Source organism: Hesperophylax consimilis, chromosome 5 (assembly GCF_061612785.1).
Source record: "Hesperophylax consimilis isolate HC1 chromosome 5, BYU_Hcon_1.0, whole genome shotgun sequence".
NCBI lineage: Eukaryota > Metazoa > Arthropoda > Insecta > Trichoptera > Limnephilidae > Hesperophylax > Hesperophylax consimilis.
In genome coordinates this window covers 5804402-5821533 of record NC_142840.1, presented here as the reverse complement: position 1 = coordinate 5821533, position 17132 = coordinate 5804402, and the positions used below count along the sequence as shown (strand labels likewise).

At 34.9% G+C, this 17132-nt stretch overlaps 1 protein-coding gene across 1 annotated transcript; it reads left to right on the top strand.

The window, feature by feature from the left end:
- Window positions 1-10612: 10612 nt before the first annotated feature.
- On the top strand, window positions 10613-17106 carry LOC149423452 (anoctamin-1-like). The gene is made up of 5 exons (XM_089632243.1): window positions 10613-10685; window positions 11514-11719; window positions 12762-12923; window positions 14270-14389; window positions 16670-17106. The coding sequence occupies exons 1-5, from the start codon at window positions 10613-10615 to the stop codon at window positions 16820-16822; spliced, it is 714 nt and encodes a 237-aa protein (XP_089488369.1). The 3' UTR covers window positions 16823-17106.
- The last annotated feature ends 26 nt before the right edge of the window (window positions 17107-17132 follow it).

Sequence of the window (17132 nt, the reverse complement as noted above, 5' to 3'; positions counted from 1 at the left end):
CTTTCTTAACAAACGGATTAAAATATTTAGAGCACAGGCGTCAGGTGAGCATGCAGTCCTACCGGTAATTTAATGAAAGTTGCTCTGAGGAACCCTTCGGAACCGGTGCGGTGGAAATACGCCAAAAGCACGCCCAACATTTGTACAACGCTTAAATTAGTCACGTGAGAAAGGGTTGTCCTTTCTCTCCTCAAATAGAACCTCCTAACAGCATACCCAAAGATGTGAAGTTAATGTACAAATTTTTGCACGGCATACAAAGTGAGAGAATATTCCTTTAAATTTCAATGTTTTCTTCAGGGGCACTACATGAAACCTGATACAGAAAGGTACTATCTCAAATTAAAATGGGCAGAGATGAAAAACTGGAAGAATTTTCAACCGATAGACAGAATAAAGGATTACTTCGGGACAAAGTTTGCCCTATACTTCACATGGCTGGGATTTTACACGTACATGTTGATTTGGGCTTCGATACTCGGCTTTGTGTGTTTCATGATGGGAGTGTTCACTCTTCACAACGATGTTTATAGGTAGGTCAATCATTGTTAACTAAAACTATGTGTTGTTTGTCAAATATGACTTTCATTAGCGCTATGCCACCTTTAGTGAGTACTGGCTGCCCCTAAATAATGCCCTCACTCTTGTTAGAAAGATCAAATCGACGAAATTAACATTTTAACGGTCCCCTCACAAAACTCCTAGCATTTTTTCCCTGTTATTTTAACTAGTGTGATAGTAGGAGAATTTCTTATATTTTCAGATTATTCGTAAACTGAGAACGGTTTCTGTGTTTTAAAAATGTTTTTTTTTAACCCTTAGTGGGCCGTGAAATCCACCGTGGATTTCTGATGTTTGTACCTGTAGTGCGCCGACGAATCCACCGTGGATTCGCTGGTAATTCGTCGTACTTTCCCCGGTATTATGATATTTTTTAACAATAAAGCAACTTGCAACTACCGCAGAAATTCTGTAAGATAGATATACACTTTTTTTATAAGTTTCTATAACTAAAACACCTATATGCTAAGACAGCACAATTTACAAAAATATTATTTTGCTAAAAAATATATATATATATATTAAGAGAATAGTGTAAGCCGGCTTACTGTAGGCGATTTCCATTTTAATCCTGGCTCACTAAGGTAAGGAGCAAAAGGTCACGGAAGGTGGCATTCAAAGGGTTAAAAACTCCAGAATAACTAACAGAATCCATTGAATAGATCGTATTTAAAATTAATAGTAAATTATTTAAACTAACCAAATTATGTATTTCAGCAATGATATTTGCAATAGCAGTTTGAACGTGATAATGTGTCCCCACTGCAACAGCGATGGGTGTGACTATTGGAAACTGAGTGATTCGTGCATTCAGGCCAAAATTACATACCTTTTTGACAATAACTACAATTTAGCGTTCGCTTTTTTCATGACGATTTGGAGTAAGTATGTTTATTTAACTATTACCTTTCTATTTATAAATTTATTTGTGTATAAAAATTACATAATAGTAATAAAAATATAATAGTTATTATTACGTACTCATTTGGCATAATTAAATGGTCCAATACAGATTTAGATAACGATTAATTAGAACTACGCTACCAAATTTTAATTGCCGTCATCCAAATTCAGCTATAGAACGAATAAATTTACCTAGAAATTTAGTAGGTAGAGGTAAAGTGAAAATAACTTGAAACACAATCAAGTAGAAATGCTAGAAATTTTTTTCCATAGGAAAGCTAATAACTCTTTAAATTTATACGACACCATTAAATTTATACGACGAGAATAAAAACATTTTTATAAATCTCAACCTGCAATTATTAGATTCCTGGTCAAATAAAATTATTCACGAGAAACACTTCAATTATCGCAACCAAACGTATGTTGACAAATTTTCGTCGAACAAATGGTTGAGTATTGGAGAGTTGAGCGCAGAAATAGAAAGATTTATGCTTTCCATTCGGATAGAGTCATTAATACTAAAAATTATAAGCAGCATATAATCAAACATACAAATCAAATTGATGATTTATAAAGAAAATGTTTCGCTTTTCCGGAAACTATATAACATATTATATCGGGATTTTCTATATTAGCTATTTCTATATTATAAAAAAATTTGGCATTCTCAGACTATAAAAATAATACCATTTGTTATTTCGGCTTCTGGCATTATACCTAGCTCTCTCATTCAAAATATTCTCAGTCAAAGAATTAAAAATATTTATACTGAGGGATCAATAGGATTTATACGTCCAGTTAAGAGTTCTACTGAGCCGAACCCTCTGATATGAAAATATCTGGAGTCGGTGAATTATTTTCCTATATTTGTAATAAGCATTTAATTTTTGGCTCGTCATAATTTATAATAAAAGATATAAAATTGTTTTATACCACTTTAATTTTAATTGCACTCTACCGGTTTCTGAAGCACCCTTCCTTTGTCAGGAGAACATTAAAACTGAGCAGTCTAATTATTTTCCCATTTGATCTCTGGTAGGTTGACGTATTGTTCTTGTATTGTTTTGTATTTATTATGTTTATATAATGCACTTGCATAATGTGGATTGACTAGATGATAATTTGTGGAAAGTGTGTGGAAGGGCTTAGTTTTTCCTGTTGGGAAGATTTAACCCGGACACGAAGTCGGAAAAAAGAAAGAATATTATTTCAGGCTACCTTCAAAGTTGAACTGAAGAAGAACTGCGAGTTCATAGAAACAACAGTTAAAATCAATAGATGCATTTAAAAATTAGACAAAATACATACAACTATCATTAACATTAAAAAATGGTGACAGGAGATTAAGATAACATTAATATGAAAAAGTAAATATCCATGTCTTTGTATTTTTGATAATGATTTATTTTTTATTTTTATTAAAATAAACACAAAGAAATACATAATACAAATTGAAAATATGTACATTTACACCAGTCAATTCTTTTATTATTATTTAAATATACTAAAAAATATAAATTACATATTGAAAATGGTTTAAACTATGCGGTTAAGTTGTATCTAAAAGAAATGAGTTCATTTTGAATAATAATAACTGTGATACTCTACTATTAAACTTTGTAGTGTGTAAAAGCCCATTAGGGAGTGTAATAATAATAAATAAATAAATAAATAATAAGGCGCCCATGAGTCACGAGACTGGTCACGCCACACAAGAATCGGCCTTCCCCGCACAGAGTTTTGGCGGCTGGGTGGAAAAAGTAGGCTAGTCACGGTGCTGTAGGGGCACGTTCGCTTGCCCTGCAATAGCATCGTCCCACGCATTCTATGCAAGACTCGGTTTTACTACCCTAGGCGCGCCATGCATCTCAAAGAGGCGGAGTTCTGCTATTCGTAGATGCGATATGCAGTAGCATGGGTGAACCATGCTGGCGACACTTTTGTGAACGCGGTTTCATACCAGTAAAGCTTCATGACCCATATTTCCTTATTCTATTATTAGCGTTTATAACATTCACCAGGCGCTCTTTATCTGGAGCAGTGGAAGCGCTACTCCGCCGAGATAACGCACAAGTGGGGCTTGACGGGGTTCGACCTCGAGACAGAGCACCCGCGGCCCGAGTACCTCGCCATGGCGAACGAAAGGAAATCCAAGCGCAACGTGGTCACGCAGACCATAGAGCCAGCCATTCCTCTATGGAGGGTCAAAGTACCTCATATGATTTTGAGTTATTCAATTGTGCTGTTTTTAGTAAGTACCTTTACCTACTCATAACTTATTAAAATTTTGATAGGGGGAATTAATTTTTTAGCAATGATCTCGAAAACCAGCATATAATCATATAATTAGACAATCGTAAGATTCTGTAGGTACTAAAGACTACTACTAAAGTTCTGAAAGGCTCCACAAATTGTGACCATGTTTGTGTAACAGCCGAGGCGACCGAGAGGCAGACCATAGACATTGATAGACTTGCCCTAACATGAAATCCGTGTATCATTTCGACGAGCTGTAGGCAAACCACTTGACCATATTCTTGGCACTAGGGGGGTACGAGAATGCTTTGAATAATCTACGCCATAATTCGTACTGTGGCACGTTGAACGCCGAAGAGCAAAAATTTAAATAACCAGATCAGAAAAGGAAAGTTTGCTTAAGTAAGGCAATGGTTTGCAGCGCAGTATAGTGGGGGACTGCACAGGATCGTCGTAAAATTGGTTAAAAAACCGAACCGCCTTCAAATCGGGTTGCATAGCGAGGCAAAAAATGAGTGAGGTGTGTAAATTTTAACACATTTGTAAAGTATATAACTATGTACTAAATAGTGAAACGAAATACTCAAAATACTCTTTTAGAAACAAGTTCGAACTTTTGTTCACTCGATTTGGGATTCGTAGTACAGTTTTTTACACAATCATCAATTTGCGTGTTTTTAAAAAAAGAACTAGTAATTTGTAAGCAAATTTTATTTTTGTGGACTGAATGGTGATATTAAAATGTGAGTTGCCTGTATACTGTAAGATTAAATTATTGACAAATTACAAAAAGGGAGACAATCATGTCCCCTCCGCGCAACAGGTTTTGTTCCCCTTTTTCTGATGGTTGGTATATCAAAATTGTCTATGAGGCAGGAAGAGGTAGATGTACTGCTTGGAACAGGACGGGATGGACTGAGGGCGAATGGCGAGAGATCTAAAGAGATGGAGCGTAGGGATGTGATTATGAATGACTTTGTACATGACGCGTGTCGTTTGTCAAATGATAGAGGGCAACCCTGGATAGACGGTACAGAGATGGTCGTCTATTTTGAAGTAGCTGTAGTCTTGCGTCCAAATTATTTAATATTTGTTTTGTATATGGCTTCAAAAACTTATCTTTTATATCTTCCCCAATTCTTTACTGATAATCTATTTATTCGAGTCCTGTTCCAATCCCTCATAAAATGTAAAATGTTTGGGAAAAACTAACAATCATTGAAAATTAAAAAAATAATAGTTTTAATTAATTAATGTTAAATTTTCCAGGTATTGTTGGCTTTAGGAGCCGTCTTCAGTCTGATCATATACAGAATGTCTTTATCAACAAGCCGTGGTTTCTTTAGTGGCAAGGAAAACATGATGATATACAGAAACGTCATCATCCCCTCCAGCGGGGCCATACTAAATCTACTTCTCATTACAATACTCAATTACATATACATCAAGTTGGCCTGGTATTTGACGAATTTGGAAATGCTACGGACACAAACGGAGGTTGACGACAGTCTGACTTTAAAAGTGTACATGTTGAAATTTGTGAACTATTACTCGTCCATATTTTACGTTGCGTTAGTTAAGGGAAAGTTAATCGGGCATCCATCAAATTATAATAAGATATTTGGAATACGGCAAGAAGAGGTAAGTCACATAAACATTTTTCTCTAAAATAATTGCGAATTTTCGCATATTCCACAGTATGCATATTTTTCTAGCCAAATACCATTAATAAGACCAGGCGCACACGGGTTTCTTTTCTCACGGCAATAATTATTTTCTTAAAGTTCATTGCAGTATATTATAAAAGTGCCCAAACGTGGTGAAGTGATATTATGGTGAATATTGAAACAAAGTAACATTCATATCCTAAGCGCCCAGTCGGTTCCCGGCCTTCGCTATGGAGATCCTTCAGGTTTAAGGAAACTGGAAGCATAGCCAGCGCCGGCCGGCCGGTCAGACAAATTAGTAATCAATTAAAAAAATTTGCAGTTCATTTTATCAGTAGGGAGACCAATAACAACACGAGCATGTGCCTAGCATCGTGGTCGAAAAATTCTCAATGACTGTAATAAGCAATGCAGTGAATATGATCTCTTTTGAAGCTTTCGTTAATTTATTTCTTTACATTTTCTCGTCGGGAGGGATCGATATTCTCATTCACGTGTTTTTTCTTTAATTCTGTTAGAAATAAAATTGAATATTCCATCGTATGGGTTGGAATTTGGGCGTGACTCCACGACAGACTTGTACAGGAGCCCTGGAAGCATGAGTGGCGTAAACCGCCCGGCAGCCGGTGCAGAAATAACCGGCAGGTGTGTCAGCGCGCTAAGGTGCTCATTGTTACAAAGAGATGGAATTGATCTGAACTAAATTTTTTATTGATATCTATTTAAATAAAAGATGTAAATGTTCGAATGTTCAAAAAAAAAAACTCCCAAAGTTCTTCACAGATTGCTTTGAAATGTTGACACAACGCAACGTTGCATTTGACACAACGCAACGTTGCATTTGACACAACGCAACGTTGCATTTAACACAACGCAACGTTGCATTTGAATACGCGGGTGTTTTTATATACCTATGTTAAATAGATCTCACCTGTGATAGGTAAAAACATATTTTTTTAAATAACGAAATTTGTTAGGCGTTAAAGCCACACGCGCTATGGTTTCTCTATCCGCACAGATAGTATTGTAATATCTGACCACATAGTAATTATTATAGTTGAATTTTTATGAATACATAAAATACATAATAACTAAGGTTCCATTGTATAGTACATACCAGAAAGTTGAATTAAATACCTAAATAGAAAACATTTTAGTGATGGGGGTAATTAAATTCTTACTGTGAAGAATAAAAGACTGCTATCTAATCTGTATTAAATAATGCTCTTTTTCTCTTTTTAGTGCAGTCCTCATGGGTGTCTTTATGAATTGTTCATTCAACTGATAATCATAATGATGGGAAGAAAAATACTATTGTATTTTTGGGAATTTATATTGAAATTCTACGCGCTAGCAGTAGATGCCAAGCGTAGATACTTTGGGGTAAGTACCTTTTCAGAAATTTCATGTAACTATAACTCTTCATAGATAGATATAATAATAATATCAGAAACTGATTGATAGTTTCTTTTACAAGTTATTGTAGACCACAGACATATGAATATATAGACTAGAAATTAGAGGTGAGGGGTAAAATCAACTGTTGAAGAACGAAGGGGGTAAAGCTGACTGTGATTCGTCAATAAATCAATCAGACAGTATATAGGCATCTCGCATTATAATATCACCATTTAGTTCATAAAAGTAAAATCAGCTTTTGAATGAATAGACATTTTTACATGGGAGCGCAAATTACTCGCCACGTTATGAACAAATTTGCGTTGTCCAAATTCGGCAAAAAAAATTTCTTCTATTTTCAGAGTCGAATATTTTGTTTACGTATTTAGTTAAGACACTTTTATAAGTGTTCATAATTTACTTCCCAGTAACAACGATGCGCACACTTGGGAATCGCTACAGTCGACCAATGTTGGAGGGTTGTCACAACCGCTATGTTCCTATTAATAATAAAATATTGAAATCTTTAAAAAAGAAAAGTAAAACAACTAAAAAAACAAATGAAATTACATACACACAGTTTTTACCAGCGATTCCTGAGAGTATTTGGATTAAAAATTTGGACATCATTTTGCCTTCCGATGACATTTTTTCAATTAAAAACAAAAAACATGATTTTCTATCACACATCGCCACTCGGGATAACCTAGCGCATTACGTGATATGCACTCCTTCTCGTTCCAGCAGTACCGTACATACTGTTATGAAAATATTTAGAAACATAACAATTATAATTAGGTTCTAATTATTATTTTGATTTTTGTCTATGGTTATTTTGACAGCCATAAAATCGGCGCAAAATAACGGGAAAGGGTTATTCTTGCAAGGTTCCACACTTTCCAACGGAGCCCAGTTGGGCGAGGACTCAGTTGAAACGTCAAGTGCCAAGTTTATATGGAGCAATTTAAAAAAAACCGTTTGGAGCAAGTACGCGACGAATCTTAAAAGTAAAATCAGGCATCCGATCCTGAGATACGCGGAGTAATGGTTAAATGTAAAAAAAACCCGCGCCGAAATACGCGCAATGTCGGTCGACAATTTTAAAACCCGCGTGAATTAAACGAGTGCCAAAGTGCACCGGGCCGCGTGTTCCGTTTGGGATGTAATCCACGTTTAAAGAGACAATCCTCTCTCGCTTCGTACATGCAAACCTTGAGTACGCTGAGGAATACTAGATCGTTCGGATGAGTATTGTATTTGGGTGCGTGAACGCCGCCTACCGCCATTCACACGCGCGCCTTGAAAGGATCCGTAATAATCGGGTGGATCGACACCGGACTCTGGTTTCCTGGCTGGAGACTGGACGAGAGGCGGAGCTGGTGGGCCGGTCGCCCGCGCCGAAGCAGACGTTCCCCTGGGAGGAAGGCATCTCCACTCATCCGCGTTTAGATAGTTAGATAGGATAGAATCGGTCTGATAGGGGGTAAGTCTTTTAAAATCCCTTGCTTAATGTTTACCCTGTTATCATGAAATAGAGTTCAACTTATATGTACAGAAACTTGTCTTTTACTCTGATTTACTTGTGAATAAGCCCCATATGCCCACCACCCTGAGAAGGGTTCTTATGTCTCACCGCAGAGCTCGGCATATCTTGCCCCCGGCAAGATTTGGCGTCCAAAGGTTCCACATCGGAACCAAAGCCGACCACTGTGATGATGACCAATCCTTATATGCACCCATTTAACAAGAGGTGTTGACCGGCTACTACCCCTAGCCTCACAAAGTAGGTACAACCCCACTCACCAGCATATCAATACGAAACAAGCGCGTACCTAACACGTGGTACCTAAAGCGCAAAAGGCAAAGGCACATCCCTGATTCTTATGCACACGGCTTTGCATTTTGCGTCCAGATGTATCTCGATGTGATAGTATATGTTTCTACAACTGATCCATATTATACGATGTGAATAAGCTTAAAATAATGCTTACATTTGGAATGTAATACGACAATTGGGTTTATTCTCTTTTTCGCATCTATTTTTACAAGTTTTCATATCACAAGCCACCATTTTGCCGTGTTATTTCGTAAAATGCCTCGACCATAGCTCGACGCTAGTTCGAACAAGAATGATGACGTCACATTCTCAAGATTCACGGGAAGCCATACGCGAGCCCAGCCGGCTCCAATGGGGAGTGGGGAATAATACGCTTTTAATCACTTAGGGCAGGTCTACTAATATTCATATGTCTATGTTGTAGACACATTCCGCACATCATGAACCTATAAGATTTCTATATTACCTACATCCTAAATTATTATATCTTTGGAAGATTTTTGAGCTACGCAATGAAATATTTGTTCTTGCGAGGGAAGATATTATTATTATTATTATTTTTTTTTTTTTTTTTGTATTTCTTTGGCATTCACTATGTAACAATTTCTAGACATTTTTTGTTTTTAATGAGTTTTTATTATTCACAATGTACATTTGTTACGTATAAATTTTTTATAAAATTAGCGACCGGTTTCGACACGTCCGTGTCATTAACTAGCTATTTTAAAACTAAATTTTTAAGTGCAGAAATATGGGGTTTTATTTAGTTTGGTTCTTTGATGGGAGGGATTTGAGGGAGGGGGAGGGGGTTGAAAGGGAAACGGAGGGAGGAGTCAACATAACGGGGAACATTGTCAATAGAGGTGATTTGCAAGGTGCTATTATTTTATTTACTATATTAATGTTTGAATTAATTTTTTTGTTGATTTCTAATGTTTCTAATGCGCACAAATTAAAATATTTATTAATGTTAGAATGTTTAAACATAGTTTTATCCCGGTTGAAGCTATGGCCTGTCTCTATCAAATGATTAGCAAACTCGGAGAAATTATTATTTTTTAAACATAGTTCGTGTTCCCTAATTCTGGTTTTGAAATTTCTTGTAATCATACCTACATACTGCGAGTTACAATCATTACACTCTAAAGTGTATATCCCATTTTTATCTAATTTATTTGAAACATCCTTGTTATTAATTAAGTTTTTTATTTTAGAATTAGTGTAAAAAGCTGTCGAAATATTAACTGGTAACAAGCGGGATATTTTTAAGGATAAGTCGCCTGTATAAAGAAGTTTTTTATATATTAGATTTTTACTAGATTGAGTGTTATTATCTCCACTATAAATGTACTTTTTAGAAAATATTTTTGTTTGTTTCTTATTAACTAAACGATTAATTATGTCAGGTGTATATCCGTTGTTATCATTTGATAGAGACAGGCCATAGCTTCAACCGGGATAAAACTAAGTTTAAACATTCTAACATTAATAAATATTTTAATTTGTGCGCATTAGAAACATTAGAAATCAACAAAAAAATTAATTCAAACATTAATATAGTAAATAAAATAATAGCACCTTGCAAATCACCTCTATTGACAATGTTCCCCGTTATGTTGACTCCTCCCTCCGTTTCCCTCTCAACCCCCTCCCCCTCCCTCAAATCCCTCCCATCAAAGAACCAAACTAAATAAAACCCCATATTTCTGCACTTAAAAATTTAGTTTTAAAATAGCTAGTTAATGACACGGACGTGTCGAAACCGGTCGCTAATTTTATAAAAAATTTATACGTAACAAATGTACATTGTGAATAATAAAAACTCATTAAAAACAAAAAAAAAGATATTATTAAATAAAGGGATGATAAAAAATATCATTGCTATTTTTTAATTTACTAACCGGCTCTGTAATGACGTGAATGAAGACTCATGTCAAAATGATAATAATTGTTCTTTCAGAATAAATCCGAAAAATCAGCACCCGAAATGCAATGGATTGAAGATTATAAGTTGGCCGAATGGCCAGCGAGAGGACTGTTTGATGAATATCTGGATATGGGTAATTAAAAATACGTGTTTTTCAAGCAAATTGAATATAAATCAGATTTAAGAGACTACTGCCTGTTTAGTGGTTTAATCTATCGTAAGACTACTGCGGGGTAAGAGGGGACTGCGGACCGTTGTTCCAAACTAGTTTGAAATACTTTCAGGGTGCACAAATATATTCAAACGTGCACTACTTCAAATGATTTGCCTGGACTTTATTTTACGAAAAGAAAATTGATATTCAAATCGATTTATTTAAAAAATAAATAACAAATGATTTTCCCAGTACGTCTTGAAAACAACTACCTACATCACCCCGGTGAAAGGCTACCATTTGAAACGGATGTAGTTTAAAATGGCTTTAGCAGTGTTTAGTGAACAGATCTCAATAGCCAGGTACTTCGCAACCTTCCTGTTCGGACTCATTTCCTTTCCCTTCCCATTCCTTTCTGTTTCACATTTCATTAATAATACATTTGCAAACATTTGAAAAGGGAGTCAAAAAAATAAAGTTTTATTTATACTCAGAAACATATGTTTATTTCTGGAAATCTGAATTTGCCATTTCAAAGAAAGCTAAGTAGAATAAAAATATGTAGTTAGAAAATTATTCTTGTGAAAACGCTTCTCTATTGCACTCAATACTTTTGGTGGAAATCGGTATTCAGGCATTCCTTCTATATATTATATTAGCACAGATTTTATGCTAAACACATCTTGGATTATCGATCTCTATCATCACTATCACGACCACCGTTATCACTAGAAAAAATGACTATTATGACAATTAAAACCTACACTAATGTAATAAAAACAATGAATACTAATTTCCTTATTCCAGTGCTGCAGTATGGATTCGTGACTATATTTGTGTCTGTTTTCCCGCTTGCCCCGCTTTTTGCCCTGTTCGTCAACATTGTGGAACTGCGACGGGATGCAAAGAAGTTTGTGAAGTGCCACAGGAGGCCGATCACTGTTCGTGCCAGGAACATCGGAGTGTGGTTTAACATCATGGACGTGCTGGGGAGAGTTGCGGTCGTCAGCAATGTAAGTTTTTTAAATACCACCATTACATAAACATTCATTTAAATAATTCTTACCACAAAGACACACGCACCGGTTTTCGAAGGGCCGGCCGTGAATTTGTATGGAAATAGTTCCGGGTTTTATGACGCTTAACAAATTGGTATCAGCCGAAAAAAAATGGCGCGTTTTTCTTCGCCATCAAGTAGTCAAAATGCATATAACATTAACTCTTAACATCTTCTAACCAATTCTCTTTATTCCTTATCCTTTCTCCACCTGCATATTCTATCCAACACCCAAAACCCTCACAAAACATGAAGCAAGCCACAGAACCAGGTTATCTAGCTCGGTAGATCGATCAAACCTTTAGTCGATATGATGATGACGAAATTTGTCATCTATGGTCAGCGATATTTGCGAGCACGGTCAGAAAATGATACCGACAGTCGGTAGACAAAAGCCGCTTCCTTTAGCGCGGCCTCGAATGTCAGGAAGAAAAGCTGTCAATATGCATAACTTTTTGGATAATGTCGTTCGTTATGTAAAATAACTGGCTAAGAAATTAATAGAGGCGAACTAACTAAGCTCTTAGAATTGAAAGAAATCGTTAGCACTATCCACAGTCTTAATAAACGTATCTAAGACGCGATCAATTGATACCGATTACGATAAACCAAAGTTGTAATTTATGACTTAGACTCCATGAACTGATTAATTCCCCTTTTAGTGTCAAAAAGTACATGCGGACTTCCAATGTATATTAAAGTTAGCATTTTAATTCGGCATTGCCGATTTGTTGGTATTATTAATTTTAAGAAGCCGTCTGACCGTGTTGCTAATCTGTCTAATTTCTTATTTATTGCATTGTCAACATCGGTCTGGCTATCAACAGCGTGACCATGCCCATGAAATCGGCATAAAATCATCGGTAGTTACGTCTATCGAACAGGATATTGTAAAGTTTTCGGTGTTACCGATTTCATTTTGCTAGACCCACAGGTACCATTGTGTGATAAAAAAGTATGGAATTTTAAATATTTTTAACAGCGTTTTTGTGTTTCAGGCTATCATCATAGCATTCACGTCGAATTTCGTACCCCGTTATTACTATCATCATTGGGGATACAAAAACAGTACAGGATTCTTGGAACAGTCGCTCTCATATTTCGATACAAATGACTTCGAATTTGGTGCCCCAGAAAATTCAACCTTCGGAAATGTGGCGGTAATACATATTTAATGTTCAGAGACATTAAATAATATTTTTTCAAATATATTTGATAATACTTTGGTGAGAAATCTATAGCGATTTGAAATAAAACCAATGTCGCCAAGACTTTAGAACACACAGGCCTCATACATGCTATTGAAATTATTCATCTCCTCCAGATTTTGAAGGTTTGTTAATATTTAAGCAAATTCAGGAGAACCAAGGATAAGTCAAACAAAATTTAGTGTACGGCTTTTCAGCGTACCTTTATATTTATAAACCACAGGGAAAAAACGAGGAATGTCAGTAAAATTCCATTATTGAAGTATCAATACCATCTAGTGGCATTACTGTGCATCTCTCACATTGAAAAATTGATTTAGCAACAACCGTCGCTGAATCATATGTGTATGCAAGAATCATCGTTTGTGCGAAAATAGAGAAAATGGATTCTTACGATGAAAACGCTCTACCAATGAATGTCAGACACAAAATACGGAATTTTAAACATCTTGTCTTTAGTTTACATTCCTTATTTTCCCCTTATGGTCTCCATATTATATTAAATACGAAAACTGAAGAAATATAATACAAAATGTGTAGTGGGCGTGCCATGTGCTCGAAGGAAGTTCAATACTTCTATTTAAATTGATCAAACGTTTTTACACATTAAAATACGCGCCGCTGGGTATTTTCTACGTTTTCATAGATGGCGTTAATTAATTTATTTTATTAAAAAACGTTTTTTGCTTCACAACATATCAGAAAACTTAAAACTGTTTTTGTTAGGTGATGAAATACGTTTTCAAATTTTATTCTTCGAAATAAACATTAATTTTACTGTTGAAAATAAACATAAATTTCATAATTGGAAATAAACATATAATTTTTTATGTACTCAAATTTTTAATCCAAACATAAAAAGAAAATTGTTAAAATGACTCACCTAACGTTTTTTGGTCTAAACACTGAACTAAAATCTTCTGCTGTTGGTAACTTCTAGATTGGAATATAAAGCGTTTAACTGTATTATAACCATGGGAGTAAGGGAGACAACAATTTCTATGAGAACATATATGAGCTGTTCCCAAAAGCGAACAAATTAGTGTGAGAGGTTAAATCTATGGCTGCGGAAAAAAGAATATTATTTATTAATTCAGCAAATACAGTCTAAAATAGTTAAATATATACTTGTCTATTGAATACAAAATATTTGATAGCAGTCCAAGAGTGAGGTCGTACATGTCGTCATTGACGGTCAACCAAAACTGTTCACATATGTAACATCTTCCTTCTCACTCGTCTTGTACGAAAACGAAAAAGACAGAAAAAGGCTAATTTTTATTTTTTTTATTTTTAAGATGTGTCGGTATCGTGACTACAGGAATCCGCCTTGGGAAACTAAAGGTGAAAAATATGACAAATCGGACCTCTTCTATCATATACTAGTGGGAAGACTGGTTTTCATTGTAATCTTTCAGGTATAGTATCATATTATTTTCATTTTCATTAATAAATGTAAATTTTATCATAAACAACATAGGTGAATTATTATTTTTTTGGTAAACTAATGTTTAAGACAAGATTTTTTATGCATAGCACAAAGGGTAACAATTATTTTTATAAGCAATAATTATTAGCCTGAAACATTCATCATCATTGAAAAATCTCCTGATAAAAGATACATGACGCCAAAGGGACTTGAAACCGTGTCCTTTCGATTTCCGGTCGACAGCTCTGACCACTGAGCTATGGCGGCTTATCGAGTGTTTCAGGCTAATAATTATTGCTTATAAAAATAATTGTTACCCTTTCTGCTATGCATAAAAAATCTTGTCTTAAACATTATTTTACCAAAAAAATAATAATTAATATTTGACAAGTTCAAGTATCTTCACCAAAAAATGTAAACAATTTGTCTCGACGCCATCTAGTGAGAGAGTTAGCACTTACAATGCCTTTCTCATATAAAATAAAGTTGGTTGTTTTCAGGTGAAAAAATGTAATAAGCAGTAATTGTTGAATGAATCACTAGTATGTATTGAATTATTTCGCGGATAAGAGATAAGCCGCCATAGCTCAGTGGTCAGAGCTGTCGACCGGAAATCGAAAGGGCACGGGTTCAAGTCCCGTTGGCATCATGTATCTTTTATCAGGAGATTTTTCAATGTGGATGAGTGTTTCAGGCTAATAATTATTGCTTTTAAAAATAATTGTTAACATAGGTGAACTTGAGTGTATTAGTATAATTTAACATTTTATGCATTCAAATAACCCATTTATGTTCTTTGGAATATCTGGAAAAATAGGTTTCCCGCGCATGATAAATTATTTCTTAAAATTTGATTTTCTCTCAAATTCATGCATCTGCTAATCCCAATTTTATCTTGTATAAAGTACACAGAGGCTGACCCTGTACAAATAGCAGGTGCGCTCTACTGTTGAATTTGGCAGCCACCTCTGGTCTGGAGCACCAAGATACAATTACCCTTGACTCTGCACAGAAACGGGCGGTCCGTTTTAATAAATTTCCTTGTCTTAAAAAACGAAGTGCAATCTTTAGAGCACAGACGTCAGGTGGGAATGCTGTCCGTGTTCTACGAACAAATAATATTGTACCGAAAGTATAAGATTTTAATAAAGCTGGAGATTGCCTTGTAATCGGAGCCAGGTTAATGGAGAAATGCCCCGAGCTGCCGGTAGGCGCAGTCGGTACACGGACAAAATGAGTATTGCTAATATATTAAGAATCTCTTCAAATTATTGATAATCCGGTTAAAAAAGGGATTGCAGGTTAAATAAATTTTCTGATAAAATTTTAGTGAATTCATAAAAATATCGGAACACGTGTTCATGCTCCTGCGTTTGTCTTGATAATATAAAATGACGAAACGCGAAAATGTTTTTGAAATTTTTATTTTTTTATTTATTTATTTATTTGTTAAGACATACACAGTACAATTAGATATTTTTAGTTGTTACATTGTTGTAGTACCTATTACGTATGTCCATAAAATATCATTACGTAATTTCGCCTGAGATTGTTATAAAAGGAAGGAAGTGTGTGGATAATAATAAAAATATGTATAAATATATATATTTATGAACACTTGTTCTGACATCGTGACTATACAAAAGCATTTTACTAAAAGTTTTTCAAGAAACCTATCGGCCCTATTCGTGTAGGGCCTGCAATCCCGCTTTTAATCGGATTACAAATAATTTGAAGAGATTCTTAATAATTGAACAGCATTTTTTACCAGTAATTTTTCTCCGTGTATTATTGCCAAAATATATACGGACAGTAATGTGTTTAATAAATGAGATAATTATTTTTTAATAGGTAGGTACTAGCTACAACATCTCTAAATAGAATAAAAAAGTCACTATCCTTGTCTGTCTGTTTGTACGCTTAGTTCTTCTGAACTATGCAGCGGAGTTTGATAGGGTTTTCACTATCAATTAGAGAATATCTTCTGGAAGGTTTATATATATATATAATACATGGATATTATATTTATTTAAAGAAAAGAAAAGTCGATTAACGCCGGGTACACGTCAGCTAGCCTTTAATAATTGCCTCGCGCTCCTCTTTCCTTCTAATTTTACAATTTTAATTATTCTAATTCTTAAATAAGTACGACTTTGTCAAGTCCCTATATATTCTTGACTAATATACTCTTATCTTGTATACCCTTGATACAACCAACCCATTTGTATTGTATGTTAATAATTAAGTGTGTAAATATTTATTTTTTCAGAATGTCGTTAAACTTACTCATCTGGTCGTGGATTGGACCATCCCCGATATATCTAAAAAGCTGAAAGACCAAATCAAAAAAGAAGCACTTCTTACTAATGAAATTATTATGCAACAAGAAGCAATCAATGCGAGGCAAAAAAGAGAACTATAAATATATAAATCATTTTTTTACCCGAGCATTAATTAATCTTTTTTTACATCTACGAAATGTCCCGACCCTGAACCGTGAGGCGCGCTGTAAAACGTTCATCTGTTGAGATGTAAATTCAATTAGGTACACCTAAATCGAACATGTTAAACATATTATTGTGTGATTTTTTTTATTATATTATTTCGTATTCATATTTTATCAGCCTGTTGATCCGCTAATTAGTAAGAAATAGACACCATTTTTATGTACTTACCTACCTACGTTTATTGTAAAATATTAAATGCAACCGATGTATTTTTATTGAAATTTG